This window comes from Pantherophis guttatus, chromosome 4, assembly GCF_059756535.1.
Source record: "Pantherophis guttatus breed Tessera chromosome 4, ASM5975653v1, whole genome shotgun sequence".
Taxonomy (NCBI): Eukaryota; Metazoa; Chordata; class Lepidosauria; order Squamata; family Colubridae; genus Pantherophis; species Pantherophis guttatus.
This window is the reverse complement of record NC_142066.1, coordinates 12,601,171-12,615,131: the sequence shown is the minus strand read 5'-3', so window position 1 is coordinate 12,615,131 and position 13,961 is coordinate 12,601,171. Positions and strand designations below refer to the sequence as shown.

The 13,961-nt window shown below is 43.0% G+C and overlaps 2 protein-coding genes across 2 annotated transcripts; both read left to right on the top strand.

Moving 5' to 3' along the window:
• On the top strand, window positions 1–1,340 carry LOC132710112 (olfactory receptor 6M1-like). The gene has a single exon (XM_060685572.2). The coding sequence runs from the start codon at window positions 1–3 to the stop codon at window positions 943–945; it is 945 nt and encodes a 314-aa protein (XP_060541555.2). The 3' UTR covers window positions 946–1,340.
• A 9,200-nt stretch (window positions 1,341–10,540) lies between these two features.
• LOC117656643 (olfactory receptor 6M1-like) lies at window positions 10,541–11,488 on the top strand. The gene has a single exon (XM_034407571.3). The coding sequence runs from the start codon at window positions 10,541–10,543 to the stop codon at window positions 11,486–11,488; it is 948 nt and encodes a 315-aa protein (XP_034263462.2).
• Window positions 11,489–13,961: the final 2,473 nt, after the last annotated feature.

The following is a 13,961-nucleotide window of genomic DNA, read 5'->3' as shown; positions in this document are numbered from 1 at the left end:
ATGGAACTGAACTCTCCCAACATCACAGTGGTGACTGAGTTCATCTTAGTAGGCTTCCAACTTTCAAAGGCCTTGGAATGCTTCTTGTTTTGGGTCTTCCTGTTGGTTTTTCTGCTCACGTTGACTGGGAACTTCGCCATCATCGCCCTGGTGTGCATGGACCAACGCCTCCAAACCCCCATGTACTTCTTCCTCTGCAACTTGTCTTTTCTGGAGACTCTCTTTGTCTTGACAATCTGCCCAAAGATGCTCGTGAGTCTGATTTCTCTGAACAAAACTATTTCTTTCAGGGGATGTATTGCCCAGTGCTATTTCTACTTCTCCTTGGGTACCTCTGAGTGCGTTCTTATTGCTGTGATGGCCTTTGATCGCTATGTTGCTATCTGCTACCCACTCCGCTATGCCATCATCATGAACAAACGTCTCTGTGTCTTCTTGGCCCTGGGCTGCTGGACTGGGGGATTCCTTCTCCTTCTTATTCCAGTGCCCTTCCTTCTCCATCTGTCCTTCTGCGCCTCTAATCTCGTTGACCATTTTTTCTGTGACTACGCCCCAATTATCAAGCTTTCTTGCAGCAAGAATGTGAATTTCCTCCTGGACTTTGAGACAGCTCTCTCCTTAGCGGTGATGCTGACCTCCTTATCTATCAATGGAGTCTCGTACGTCTATATTATTTCCACTGTCCTACGGATGCACTCCACCAAAGGCCAGAAGAAGACTTTTTCCACCTGTGCTTCCCACCTTACAGTAGCTAGCATTTTCTACGGCAGTTCCATCTTCATGTACTCCTTACCCACCAAAGGACGTTCCCGGGGTGTCCAAAAATCCATGGCACTTCTGACTGCGGTTATTACTCCATTATTGAATCCTTTTATTTATACCCTGAGAAACCAGAAGGTCAAAGAGGTCTTAAAAGACTGTTTGAAGAACTCATTTCCACACTGAGAAGAACAGCACCAATTTCCCTCATCTGTGTCTAGGAAATTTCATCTTACATTTGCACACAGCACCATTTCTATAGAGGGACGATCGAGGGCATCCTGTCATATTACATTACAGTTTGGTTTGGAAACATTACTACTTCAGACAGGAAGGTGGTGCAGAGAGTGGTGAGGATAGCAGAAAAGATTGTTGGTAGTTCACTTCCATCTATCCAGGACATGGCATATAAGCGATGCTTGAGGAGGGCCCACAGGATTGTCTGGGATGCTACACACCCTCTTCACAGTGTAGAAAAATTGATCGTGTATGTTTTGGCTATTGTCCTGCTTTATGTTAATAGTTTTAGGGCTCCAAAATCATAAATGGGGCACATTTTGAAAACATTACATCCAGATGCAAGAAAGTCTTCAACTTTTCATCATGCTTACAAACTATAAATGTGATGTATATGTATTCCTGTTCTTTGCAATAAAATAAATTCTCTTCCTAGAAGAGAATGAGGGGAAATTTACTCTCTGCTTGTTGATCTATAGCCACAATTGCATGGAGAGCACTGAAGTTAGATTATCCCCCGGATAGATTATTGCTGTAAGAAGGATACCTGTAATATTAGACTACAGTACAGATATTCATATGTTAGGGTTAGGGTTATTGATATGTCCCCATATTAAAATACATGTATGCATCAAAGGGCAATACAATTAGCAACAATTTTGATTGTTGTTTATTTAAAGACAGATTCCTTTAAAATATTACCTGTACATTTCAGTTTTATAAGCAGCTGATGAACTATTCACTCTGTATTCTAGCTAATAAAAAGGATCTCTCTCTCTTTCTCCCTCTCCCACTCCCACTCCCACTCCCTCTGCCTCCCCTCTCCCTCATCTCTATCTCTATCTACATCTATATCTATATCTATGTCTATGTCTATCTATATCATCTATATCTATATATCTATCTATATCTCCTTTCTCCTATCATCCATCCATCCATCCATCCATCCATCTAGCTATCTAGTTATCATCTGTCTATCTATTCATCCATCCATCCATCTATCTATCTATCCATCTATCCATCTATCTATCTATCTATCTATCTATCTATCTATCTATCTATCTATCTATCTATCTATCTATCTATCTTCCCTCCCTACATTGCTGATACCCTATGGTGAGAAACATAGTAGTGAGAACTGCAAACTGTCATAAGCAAAGTAAAAGAACCTTGATGGATATATGCAAATTATTACAAAGCAAAAGGGGCTGAAACATTTTAAAGTGCAGAAGTATGGGTTAACATTTAGAAGAAGAAAACACTTCTCCAAGTCACCAAAGTATAAGAAAGATGGGAAGAAACACACACAATGAGACTTGTAAGACGGTATAATTATAGCAAATCTCAATGAAGGAATGTTAATCTTTCCGTAGAGTTGATTTCCTGCTCTGATCTAGCAATAACAATAGTATTTAGACTTATATTCCGCTTCATAGTGCTTTACTGCCCTCTCTAAGCAGTTTAAAGAGCCCCCAACAATCTGGATCCTCATTTTTTGACCTCGGAAGGATGGAAGGCTGAGTCAACCTTGAACCAGTCAGAATCACTATCTGCTGTTAGTTGGCAGAATTAGCCTGTAATACTGCATTCTAACCACTGTGCCACAACAGCACTACCTAAAGAGTCTGACAGAGAGGGAGGAAGTTTTCCATATTCCACATTCCACAAATCTGAAGTGTCAGAAACACGATTGGGCAGATTGTAGATATCTACAAGGCTACCAAAATTGCCCAAAATGTTATAGGATCTCACTTATTAAGAGGAGAAAAGCTAGTGTTGCCAGGTGTCCACTATTTGAGTGGACAGTCCGCTTTTTTCACATAATGTTCACTATTTTTTTTCACAAAATAGTGGACATTTTTTTTATTCAAAAGCTTTATGATGAAATTAAAATGTAATTTAATATTTTACATATTATTATAATATATATATATATATATATATTTTAATTTGATTTATATTTGATGTTTTGAATTTAAAGTAAAGTTTTGAAATGATTATTTTAATACGTGTTGAAATGTTTGTAAGAAAATATATAATTTAATTGTAATTTTTTTTTAGTTTTTTACTACTTAAACCCCCCCCCCGCTTGTCCGCTATTTTTTGGAAGCAGACCTGGCAACCCTAAGAAAAACTGGTGATTCAGAATTGGAAATACATACAAATATTATTTAAAGAAAACATGGCATAGGGCAGTGATGGCTAACCTTTTTGCTATCGCGTGCCAAAAGCGGGGATCGTGGGGGGGTGGGGTTCGCATGCGCATGTGTCCACACCCATAATTCAATGCGCCACGCCCTCCCCCACGCATGTGCACATGACACCCCCGCGCTCCCCCCTCTTTTGGCATGCGATGGCACTGTGGGACTGGAAGGCCCGTTTTTCGCCCTCCCCAGGCTCCAGAGACTTTCTAGGAGTCTGGGGAGGGTGAAAACGGCCTTCCCCACCCCCTTGGAGGCCCTCTGGAGGCCGGAAACAGCTCATTTCCTGACTTCCAGTGGGCCCAGAAGGCCTGAAAATCAGCTGGCCGGCCCATGCATATGTGCTGGAGCTGAGCTAGGGCAATGCTCATGTGCCCACAGATATGGCTCCGTGTGCCACCGGTGGCACGCGTGCCATAGGTTCGCCATCACAGGCATAGGGCAAAACAATGTTTAGAAAACCAAGAAATTCAAACATGTTAAGTAAGTATTTATTTCAGGACAAGGATCTCTTCTTTAAAGACAGATTTCTCTAAAATAGAGAACCGAAGAAGCTTCGGTTGGATGAGAAGCGAAAGGTCAAAGGGAAAAAAAGAAGAAGAAAATCCAGTTGCCTTTTGGAAAAAGTATATTTGGTACTCTAAAATACAGGCATTACAGGGTTTTTTTTTTAAATAAGCAGTTGATATTTCATTCAATTTGGGTTGACAAAATTATTTATGTAAATATATTAAAACGCCTTCCTTCCTTCCTTCCTTCCTTCCTTCCTTCCTTCCTTCCTTCCTTCCTTCCTCCCTCCCTCCCTCCCTCCCTCCCTCCAAGATCAGATTTTGCTATTTAATTATTCAGATAGACTTAAATTCTTCCGGTGAGGAAAGTCAAAGGATGTGTAAAGGAATAAACAACTCTAAAAAATATCTGCTCCTTTTTTGCTTTTTTCTAAGGCATTTATTGATATTTTATTACTTTTAGAGTGGTAGTAGGCTGAAAAGTGTAGGAGCAGTGTTGGGATTCAGCCGGTTTGGGCCAATTCAGGTAAACTGGTAGTTAAATTGCTGGCTGGCCCCGCCCCTTCCAGGAGAGCCTACGCGCTCCATTTTGGCTCCCAGATAAGTGCAGGGAGGCCTCCTAGGCCCAAAATTGGGTGCAGGGGGCACCCCCCGTGTCCCATTTTCGCTCCCAAGAGGCTTCAGGGAGGCTTCCTAGGCCTGTTTTCACTTCTCAGGAGGCTTCAAGGTGGCCTCCTAGGCCCAAAACGGGGCACGTGGTGTGTGGCACAGCCCCCCGGCCCATTTTTGCTCCCAGGGGGGTGTAGGAGGCCGAGTGCTGCCTGTCACACCTCCTGGCCACGCCCACTATGGCTACACCCACCCACCCAGTCATTAGAGCAGAGAACCGGTTGTTAAATTATTTGAATCCCACCACTGTGTAGGAGGCTGGTGTGTCAATGTTGTACAGGTAGGTGAAAACCCCTCCAGCTGAGATGGCAACATCTGCTGTTATCCCTGAAGGTTAAAAATATCCACTACAAAGTAGGAAAATTGCTTCTTGTGTCTAACATCATTAAAGTTTCCTACCACCCGAACGAATAAATGTATTTATACATTTTATTCCCTGAGAAACTTATTAAGGCACAGATAGGTCTCCAAGGAAGAATCCCAAGCTAGATTTTTGGGTTGTTCGTTTAGCTGTTTATAAATATATCGTTTTGTAGCCTTGCAGTTAATCAATCAATTAATCAACTTCTAGTTCATTTGATGACAGAGTGTCAGGCTGAGAAAAAAAAAATACTTGGCTCGTATGGACAGCAATCAGAATCATGAGCCTCGAGCCAAGCTTCAGAAGAAATCCAGTTATTTATTAGGAGCTTCATATCGGCATGTTCCAAGTGAAGCCAACTCTGATCCCACATAATTTACAGCCCAAGTTTGACCCTGTTTCCCCCCTTCCCCCAGGGTGTGTCATCAGTCACATTCACCAATGAAGCAATTTCATGGGTTGTAGAGATCACTCCCCTCCGGCCACAGTGGGTAACCCCGGGAGACAGCCTTGACAGAGATATGTCTGGAATGTGCTTTTGTTTTTGGCTGCCGTACTGCTTCGCCGTAGCTGCAAGTTCATTTTCCCATCCCCCTTGCCTATGGCAACTCGAGAGCAGGCCAGGGATGCTTTGCAAGTTGACACATGAATTACATTGAAGTTGATTTGTTCTACTCACTGGTTATATTATTGCTATAATATAACCAGTGAGCCATAATATTATTATTATTATTATTTATTATTATTATTTATTGAATTTGCATACCTCCCTACTCCCGAAGGACTCAGGGTGGTGAACAGCCAAAAGATAAAATACATATAATACAAATGTTAAAAAAAACATTAAAATACAATTAAATAATTTGGCCCAGAAAACAAAACTTAAAACACCCCAAATTTATAAGACAAATTTAAAATTTTAAAATTTTAAAAACAATTTAAAAAAGAGGTTAGGCCAGGCCGGCCTGCTGGAATAGGAATGTTTTGAGGGCACGGCGGAAAGTGCGCAGATCTGTGATCCTCCGTGTCTCCGGGGGGAGCTGGTTCCAGATGGCAGGTGCTCCCACAGAGAAGGCTCTCCCCCTGGGGGCCGCCAGTCGACACTGTTTGACCGACGGCACCCTAAGAAGCCCCTCTCTATGGGAGCGTACTGGGCGGTGAGAGGCTACTGGTGGCAGAAGGCAGTCTCATAGATACCCCGGTCCTAGGCGCTCTAAAGGTGGTAACCAAAACCTTGAAGCACACCCGGAAGACCACCGGGAGCCATTGCAGCTCGCGCAGGAGGGGGGTCACATGGGAGTGCCACGTCGCTCCCATAACCACCCACGCGGCCACATTCTGGACCAGCTGGAGCCTCCGGGTGCCCAATGTAGAGAGCATTGCAGTAGTCCAGGCGGGAAGTGACGAGGGCATGAGTGACCGTATTTAACAAGTCCCGATCCAGAAAGGGACGCAATTGGCGAATCAGGCGAACCTTATAAAATATTAGACTCCAATAGACTCCATAGTGATACGTTCAAAGTGATTTTCTGCATAAAAAAAAAAAATTGTGTCCAATAAAGGGCAATAGACTATCATTGGTGAAAATTTTGACTATTGTTTCTTTAAAGATGGATTCCTTTGTAAATACAACCTGTACATTTCATTTTTATAAATAGTTGATATGCTATAGAATAGTTGATTTATTATTCTTACTGTATTGAGCCAGCAGTGCATGGCTGCAGCCAAAAATGCTAATGCAACCCTTGGTTGAATAAACAGAGGCATAGAATCAAAATCAAGTGAAATATTAGTATCACTTTATAAAGCTTTAGTAAGACCACACCTGGAATACTGCATCCAGTTTTGGGCCCCACCTTACAAAAATGATGTTGAGACTTTGGAAAAAGTGCAAAGAAGAGCAAGTAAGTTGATAAAGGTCCTGGAGACAAAAACATATGGATAACGGTTGCCAAAAATTGGGAATGACCAGTCTAGAGAAAAGAAGGACTAGGTGGGGCATGATCGCAGTATCCCAGTTTTTGAGGGGCTTCCACATAGAAGAGGGGGGCAACTTATTTTCCAAAGCATCAGAAGACAAGACAAGAAACTATGAATGGAAACTAATCAAGGAGAGAAGCAACCTGAAATTAAGGAGAAACTTGCTACCAGTGAGGGCAATTAAAGAGTGGAACAGCTTGCCTTCAGACGTTGTAGGTGCTCCATTTATTTTTATTTATTTATTTACTGGAGGTATTTATTTACTGGAGGTTTTTAAGAAAAGGCTGGACAAATTAACAGAGTTGGAAGGGACTTTAGTTTGGTTTAGTTTAATGCGATTTATATGCCACCCTATCTCCAATGGACTCAGGGCAGCTTACAACAATAAAATACACAATAACATTGATACAATATAAAATTAAAAAGTCTGAATTAATAATTTAAAATCAATTTAAAAACTATTAAGAACCCTCCCCCCCATCAGTCCAGGCTACGAAACAACTAGGTCTTCATATCATGGCGGAACGAGTGAAGGTCAGGGGCCATCTGGAGCTCCAAAGGGAGTTGGTTCCAAAGGGTGAGTGCACCCACAGAGAAAGCTCTCCCCCTGGGGGTCGCCAGCCGACATTGTCTGGCCGACGGCACCCTGAGGAGGTGGGAACGCACTGGGCAATTGGAGATTGTTGCTGGCTGCAGGGGATCCGACAAATATCCTGGATCTAAGCCATGAAGGGCTTTATAGGTGATAACCAGCACCTTGAACCTCACCCGAAGGGCAACCGGTAGCCAATGCAGGCCACGCAGGAGGGGTGTAACATGGGAGTGTCGGGACACTTTGCAGCTCATCTAATCCAAGCCCCCGCCCAAGCAGGAGACTCTAGATCTGCCTCTACCTAGGATCAAACTCACGACCTCCTGATTGTGAGGCAAGAGCTCCACAGCTACTCTATTCTCTATTCTGATTGTTTTGGAAAAATAACAAGTGTGCCTGTGTGTCTTTGTATGTAACAGAATAACAAAGTTGGAAGAGACTTTAGAGGTCTTCTAGTCCAACCCTCTGCTCAAGCAGAAAAACCCTATACCCGTGATGGCGAACCTATGGCACGGGTGCCACAGGTGGCATGCGGAACCATATCGGTGGGCACGCGAGCTCAGCTCTGGCACGCATGTGTGCGCCAGCCAGCTGATTTTCAGGCCTTCTGGGCCCACTAGAAGTCAGGAAACACACTGTTTCCGGCCTCCAGAGGGCCTCTGGGGGTGGGGTGGGAAAGGCCATTTTTGCCCTCCCCAGGCTCCTAGAAAGGCTCTAGAGCCTGGGGAGAGCAAAAAACGAGCCTACCGGGCCCACCAGGCCATCACGTGCCAAAAGTGGGGGGCGCACGGGGGGCGGGGCTCATAGAATTATGGATGTGGGCACGCGTGCGTGTGACCCGACCGCGCTCCCCCCACTTTTGGCACACGATGGCAAAAAGGTTAGCCATCCCTGCCCTATACCATTTCATCACTGAAATCTAAGATGTCAGAAACATTATTTATTTATTCATTCATTTATTTATTATTGCGATTTATATGCCGCCATTCTCCCGAGGGACTCAGGGCGGCTTACAAAAACAATATCCAATACAAATCACAATAAAATTAAAATCAACAACCCAATTAAAACAAGCACGAAAGCTATTGCTTAACGCATTGTAAGCCGCCCTGAGTCTCCGGAGAAGGGCGGCATATAAATCAAATTTAAAAATAAAATAAAATTATAACAATGTACACCCATAAAAGATCAGTTAAGTTGACAAAAGAGCCATATTTTCAACGTGGCTCTTTCTTATTGTATGGACTATAGGTGTCTACAAGGCTGCCAGAATCTCCCCATATGTCAAGGTGTCTCACTGTTGAGAGAAGAACTGATGATACAGAATTGAGGATACATAGAAATATTACCCAAAAAACAAAACAAAAACCATGACAGGACAAACCAACGTTTGGAGTGGGGGGGGGGAATCCAGAAACTGATCAAAATCCAATTTGTTAAGGAAGGATTCAGTTGAGGACAAGGATCTCTTCTTTAGAGAGAGAGTTCTGTAAAATACAGGCATTTCACTTTTTTATAAGGTGAATTTTTATAAATCATTCACTTTGCCTCTAGGTTAAGAAAAAGTTGAAATGAAAATATATCTCCTTCCTTCCTTCCTTCCTTCCTTCCTTCCTTCCTTCCTTCCTTCCTTCCTTCCTTCCTTCCTCCTTCCTTCCTCCCTCCTCTCTACTTTCCTTCCTTATTTCCACTCCCCTCCTCTCTCCTTCCTTCCTTCTTTCCTTCCTTCCTCCCTTCCTCCCTCCCTTCCTCTCCTACTTTCCTTCCTTCCTTCCACTCCCCTCCTCCCTCCCTCCTTCCTTCCTTCCTTCCTTCCTTCCTTCCTTCCTTCCTCCCTCCCTCCCTCCCTCCCTCCCTCCCCTTCCTCTTCCCTCCTCTCTCCTTCTTTCCTTCTTTCCTTCCTTCCTTCCACTCCCCTCCTCTCTCCTTCCTTCCTTTCCTTCTGCTCCTCTTTTCTTCCTTTCTTCCTCCCTCCCTCTCCTTCCTTCCTTCTCTGCCTTCTTCACTCACATTCTTCCTTCCTTCTTTCCTCCCACCCATCCACCCTCCCTTCCTCACCCCTCCTCTCTCCTTCTCTCTTTCTTTCCTTCCTTCCTTCCCTTCCGCTCCTCTTTTATTCCTTCCTTCCAACCTCCCTCCCTCTCCTTCCTTCCCCCTCTGCCTTCTTCACTCACATTCTTCCTTCCTTCCTTCGTTCCTCCCACCCTCCTTTCCTCTTCCCTTCTCTCTTCTTCTTTCCTTCCTTCCATCCACTCCCCTCCTCTCTCCTTCCTTCCTTCCTTTCTTCCATTCCGCTCCTCTTTTCTTCCTCCCTCCCTCCCTCCCTCACCTTCCTTCCTTCTCTGCCTTGTTCACTCCCTTCCTTCCTTCCTTCCTTCCTTCCTTCCTTCCTTCCTTCCTTCCTTCCTTCCTTCCTTCCCTCCCTCCCTCCCTCCCTCCCTCCCTCCCCTCCTATCTCATTCCTTTCTTTCTTCCCCTTCCCCTTCTTCCCCTCTCCTCTCCTCTCCTCTCCCCTCCCCTCCTCTCACATTCCCTCCCTCTAAAACTCAGATTATGCCATTCAATTATTCAGATAGGCTTGAATTCTATCAGCAGTGAAGGACTCAGGCTGTGGGAAGGAGTTAATGACTCTAAAAAGCAGGTGCTTTTTTTTTTTTTTGCTTCTTTTTAAAGATATTTGTAGGCCTTTAGTTAGTTTTAGAGTTGGAGGAGGGTGAAAGTGTGGTGTCTCAAAGTTTAGCAGGCAGATGGTAATCTTTCTGGCTGAGATAGCAACACCTCCAGCTTTCTCTGAAGGTGGAAAATATCCACTGCAAAGCAGGAAAATTACCTCTTGTGTTAATATCATTAAAGTTTCATGCTGCCAAATTAATACATTTATTAATACATTTTAATCCCTGAGAAACTTATTAAGGCCCTGAGGTGTCTCCAAAGAAGCATCCCAACTTAAAATTTTAAATGTTATTTTGTTTTGTAGCCTTAGCAGATAAATCTGCTAATTGTGCAATTGTTAATGCATTTCACGGAGCTAACAACAGGAAGCCCCAGGGATTTGGGTCAGCCTTTACCTTCCATTGCTTGTTGTAGATATAACTAGTAGAACGCCAGACTGAAAGTGATGCTAACAAGGTCCTTCATTGGAAAAGGGTCACTTGCAATGCTCATGAAAACAACCCCCTGATCTGCAGTGTGTTGTTTCTCTGCTTGATCTTTCTCCATCAGCACATTCACGATGAGATCGAGGAATCAGAACATCACGACACAAGTGACCGAGTTCATCCTAATTGGCTTCCAGCTTTCTAGGGCCACAGAACTCCTTCTCTTCTCAGTCTTTCTAGTTGTCTTTTTCTTTACTCTTGCTGGAAACCTTACCATCATCATCCTGGTAGGCATGGACCAGCGCCTCCAAACCCCCATGTACGTCTTCCTCTGCAAACTCTCTTGTTTGGAGATCTTCTTTCTCCTTGGTATCATTCCCAAGATGCTGATGAACCTGCTTTCCTCACACAAATCGATCTCTTACTTGGCCTGCATCATTCAATGCTATTCCTATTTCTTCTTTAGTACCTGTGAGATCATCCTGATTGCCGTGATGGCCTTTGACCGCTACATCGCTATCTGCCATCCGCTGCGCTACACAATCATCATGAATGCACAGGTCTGTATGACTCTCATGTTGGGCTGCTGGATTGCTTCTTTTGTGAGTACTTTTGGGCCACTTTTTTTCCTGACCAAACTGTCCTTCTGCAGCTCTAATGTTATTGATCATTTCTTCTGTGACTATGCTCCACTGATCAAGCTTTCTTGCGATGATGTAGATAGTCTCCTGACTCTGGCATCTAGCCTCTCTGGTCTGGTGTTACTCAGCTCTTTGTGTGTAACTATTGTCTCTTACCTCTACATAATTGTGACTGTCTTGAGGATGCAGACCAGTGGCAGTCGTAAGAAGACTTTTTCAACCTGTGCCTCTCATTTCACAGTCGCTTCCATCCTCTACGGCAGTGCCATCTTCATGTATTCTTTGCCCAGCAAGGGTCGGTCTCGGAATGCCCAGAAAGCTGTGGCAGTTCTTACTGCTGTGGTTACCCCGTTACTGAACCCTTTTATTTACACTTTGAGGAATGAGAAAGTCAAGGATGCTTTCCGAGACTGTTTGCAGAGGCACAAACGTATTTTGTGAGGAGAAATTGTTGGAAGGATTTCCCCAACCTTGGCTGATCTCAAACAAATCTAAACAGACTTGGATTTTATTAAAATCCACATAGATTGGAGAACTATTATCTACTGCTCTAATCTGCAATGGGATCTCAACAATACATTACAGAAGAACACAGTGAAAGAAAAATAGCAATAACACTTAGACTTATATACCACTTCACAGTGCTTTCCAGCCCTCTCTAAGCAGTTTACAGAGTCAATCTATTGCCCCTAACAATCTGGGGCAATCATTTTACCCACCTCAGAAGGATGGAAGGCTGAGTCAACCATGAGCCTGGTGAGATTCGATCTGCCAAACTGCTGGCAGCCTGTGATCAGCAGAAGTAGTCTGCAGTAGTGCACTCTAACCACTGCACCACCGCGGAAAATAATTTTTCTATGCTGTTCTCAGTGGGATAGCTTGGACATGAACATGAATATATCAGAAGTTAAATTTTGTGAAATGTGTTTTTTAAGGATTTTTCAGTTGATGTGAAGGAACATAGTGATCAAACTAATATTGGCTATTTGCTTCTGTCATGAATTGCTTATGCTATTCTATATTTGTTACTGATCAAACCAATATTTTCTGTTTGCTTCTGATAGGATATACTGCAAGAAATCATTTATTAGGAATTAAGCTTTGTTATTGGCTTCCGCTTATATTATTGTATACTGTCAGAAATTAGTTGTTAGGAATTAATTCTAGCTTGGTAAATTGTAGCCTTGATACTGGTTGGCATTAGTGCGAAGTTTGTTATTGCGCGTCTGTGTCTCGCTTCTGTTCTTGGCTTCAAAGCTAGGCACATCCTTGAAAATATAGAAGAAATCATTATCCAGGAATATCAGGCCCCATGGCTAAAGGAACCAGAGTAGGGAGTTTCCTGCCTTATAGATAACTGCACTCTAATCACTGCACCACCATGGAAAAGAATTCAATGCTCTTCTCAGTGGGACAGCTTGGACATGAACATGAGCATATCAGAAGTTAAATTTTGTGAAATGTGTTTTTTTAAGGATTTTTCAGTTGATGTGAAGGAACATAGTGATCAAACTAATATTGGCTATTTGCTTCTGTCATGAATTGCTTATGCTATTCTATATTTGTTACTGATCAAACCAATATTTTCTGTTTGCTTCTGATAGGATATACTGCAAGAAATCATTTATTAGGAATTAAGCTTTGTTATTGGCTTCCGCTTATATTATTGTATACTGTCAGAAATTAGTTGTTAGGAATTAATTCTAGCTTGGTAAATTGTAGCCTTGACACTGGTCGGCATTAGTGCAAAGTTTGTTATTGCGCGTCTGTGTCTCGCTTCTGTTCTTGGCTTCAAAGCTAGGCACATCCTTGAAAATATAGAAGAAATCGTTACCCAGGAATATCAGGCCCCATGGATAAAGGAACCAGAGTAGGGAGTTTCCTGCCTTATTGATAGTACCACAACAGGAAGTTACCTGAAAGCATTCTGCTGAATAAACAACTTGGACAGGGAGAGAAAACCCCCTCCGAAATAGGGCTATAGGGATGCTCCATAGATAAGGTGGACAGAGACAGAGGCCTGAACAAAGAAAGCTTTGAAGATAAAAACCCACGTTGGTAACAATCCTTTGTCTCCGATTGGGTAAACTTTGTCTCTAACGGGGTAAAATGTGTATAATACTCTGAGCCACTCTCACAGAGGTGTAACTATTCCTTTCATGCATTTTGCCTGTATGTTTTGGAAATAGTTTTCACCCAGCTTTGGCCAAAAATAAAAATCTGATACTTTTGCAAGCCTCATCTTGAGTCTCACTCTCTTTGGCATCTCAGTGGCTCAGGGAAACTTCTGGGACCTTCCAGATGGATTGTTCAGGGCTTGGAAAGAAACCTAAAGAAAGTTGGGTTTTGTTCATATGTGGATGAGAAAACCATCACCTATTCTCTAGACTCAAAAATCCCCCCACTCCCATTTTTGTATTTTTTTTTTAATCTTAATCGTGATCTTGATTGAAGACAAGCACTGAAATTCTCTTTTATTGTTTCCAGATTTCTTGTTTGACTGTTCCTTATATCTCATCATTTCTTGTTTCATCTTTCACTCTCTTTGGCTTTTATTTTAATTTCTAAGTTTTTATTAAAGGAATGTAACTGGTGACATAATTTTAAATGCATGTGTAAGTATACAAATCTGTGTGTGTGTGTGTCTGTCTGTCTGTCTGTCTGTCTCCCTCTATGTCTCTGTCTCTCTCTGTCTCTCTGTCTCTCTGTCTCTGTCTCTCTGTCTCTCTCTGTCTCTCTGTTTCTCTCTATCTCTCTGTCTCTCTGCCTGTCTCTTGTCTCTGTCTCAGTCTCAGTCTCTGTCTCTGTCTCTGTCTGTGTGTGTGTGTGTGTCTGTCTCTCTCTGTCTGTCTCTCTGTGTGTCTCTGTCTCTCTCTGTCTCTCTGTCTCTCTCTGTCTCTGTCTCTGTCTCTGT

Excerpts from the sequence above, each read along its gene's own strand:
- LOC117656643 (XM_034407571.3), top strand. The coding sequence starts at position 10,541 with ATGAGATCGAGGAATCAGAACATCACGACACAAGTGACCGAGTTCATC.
- LOC132710112 (XM_060685572.2), top strand. The coding sequence starts at position 1 with ATGGAACTGAACTCTCCCAACATCACAGTGGTGACTGAGTTCATCTTA.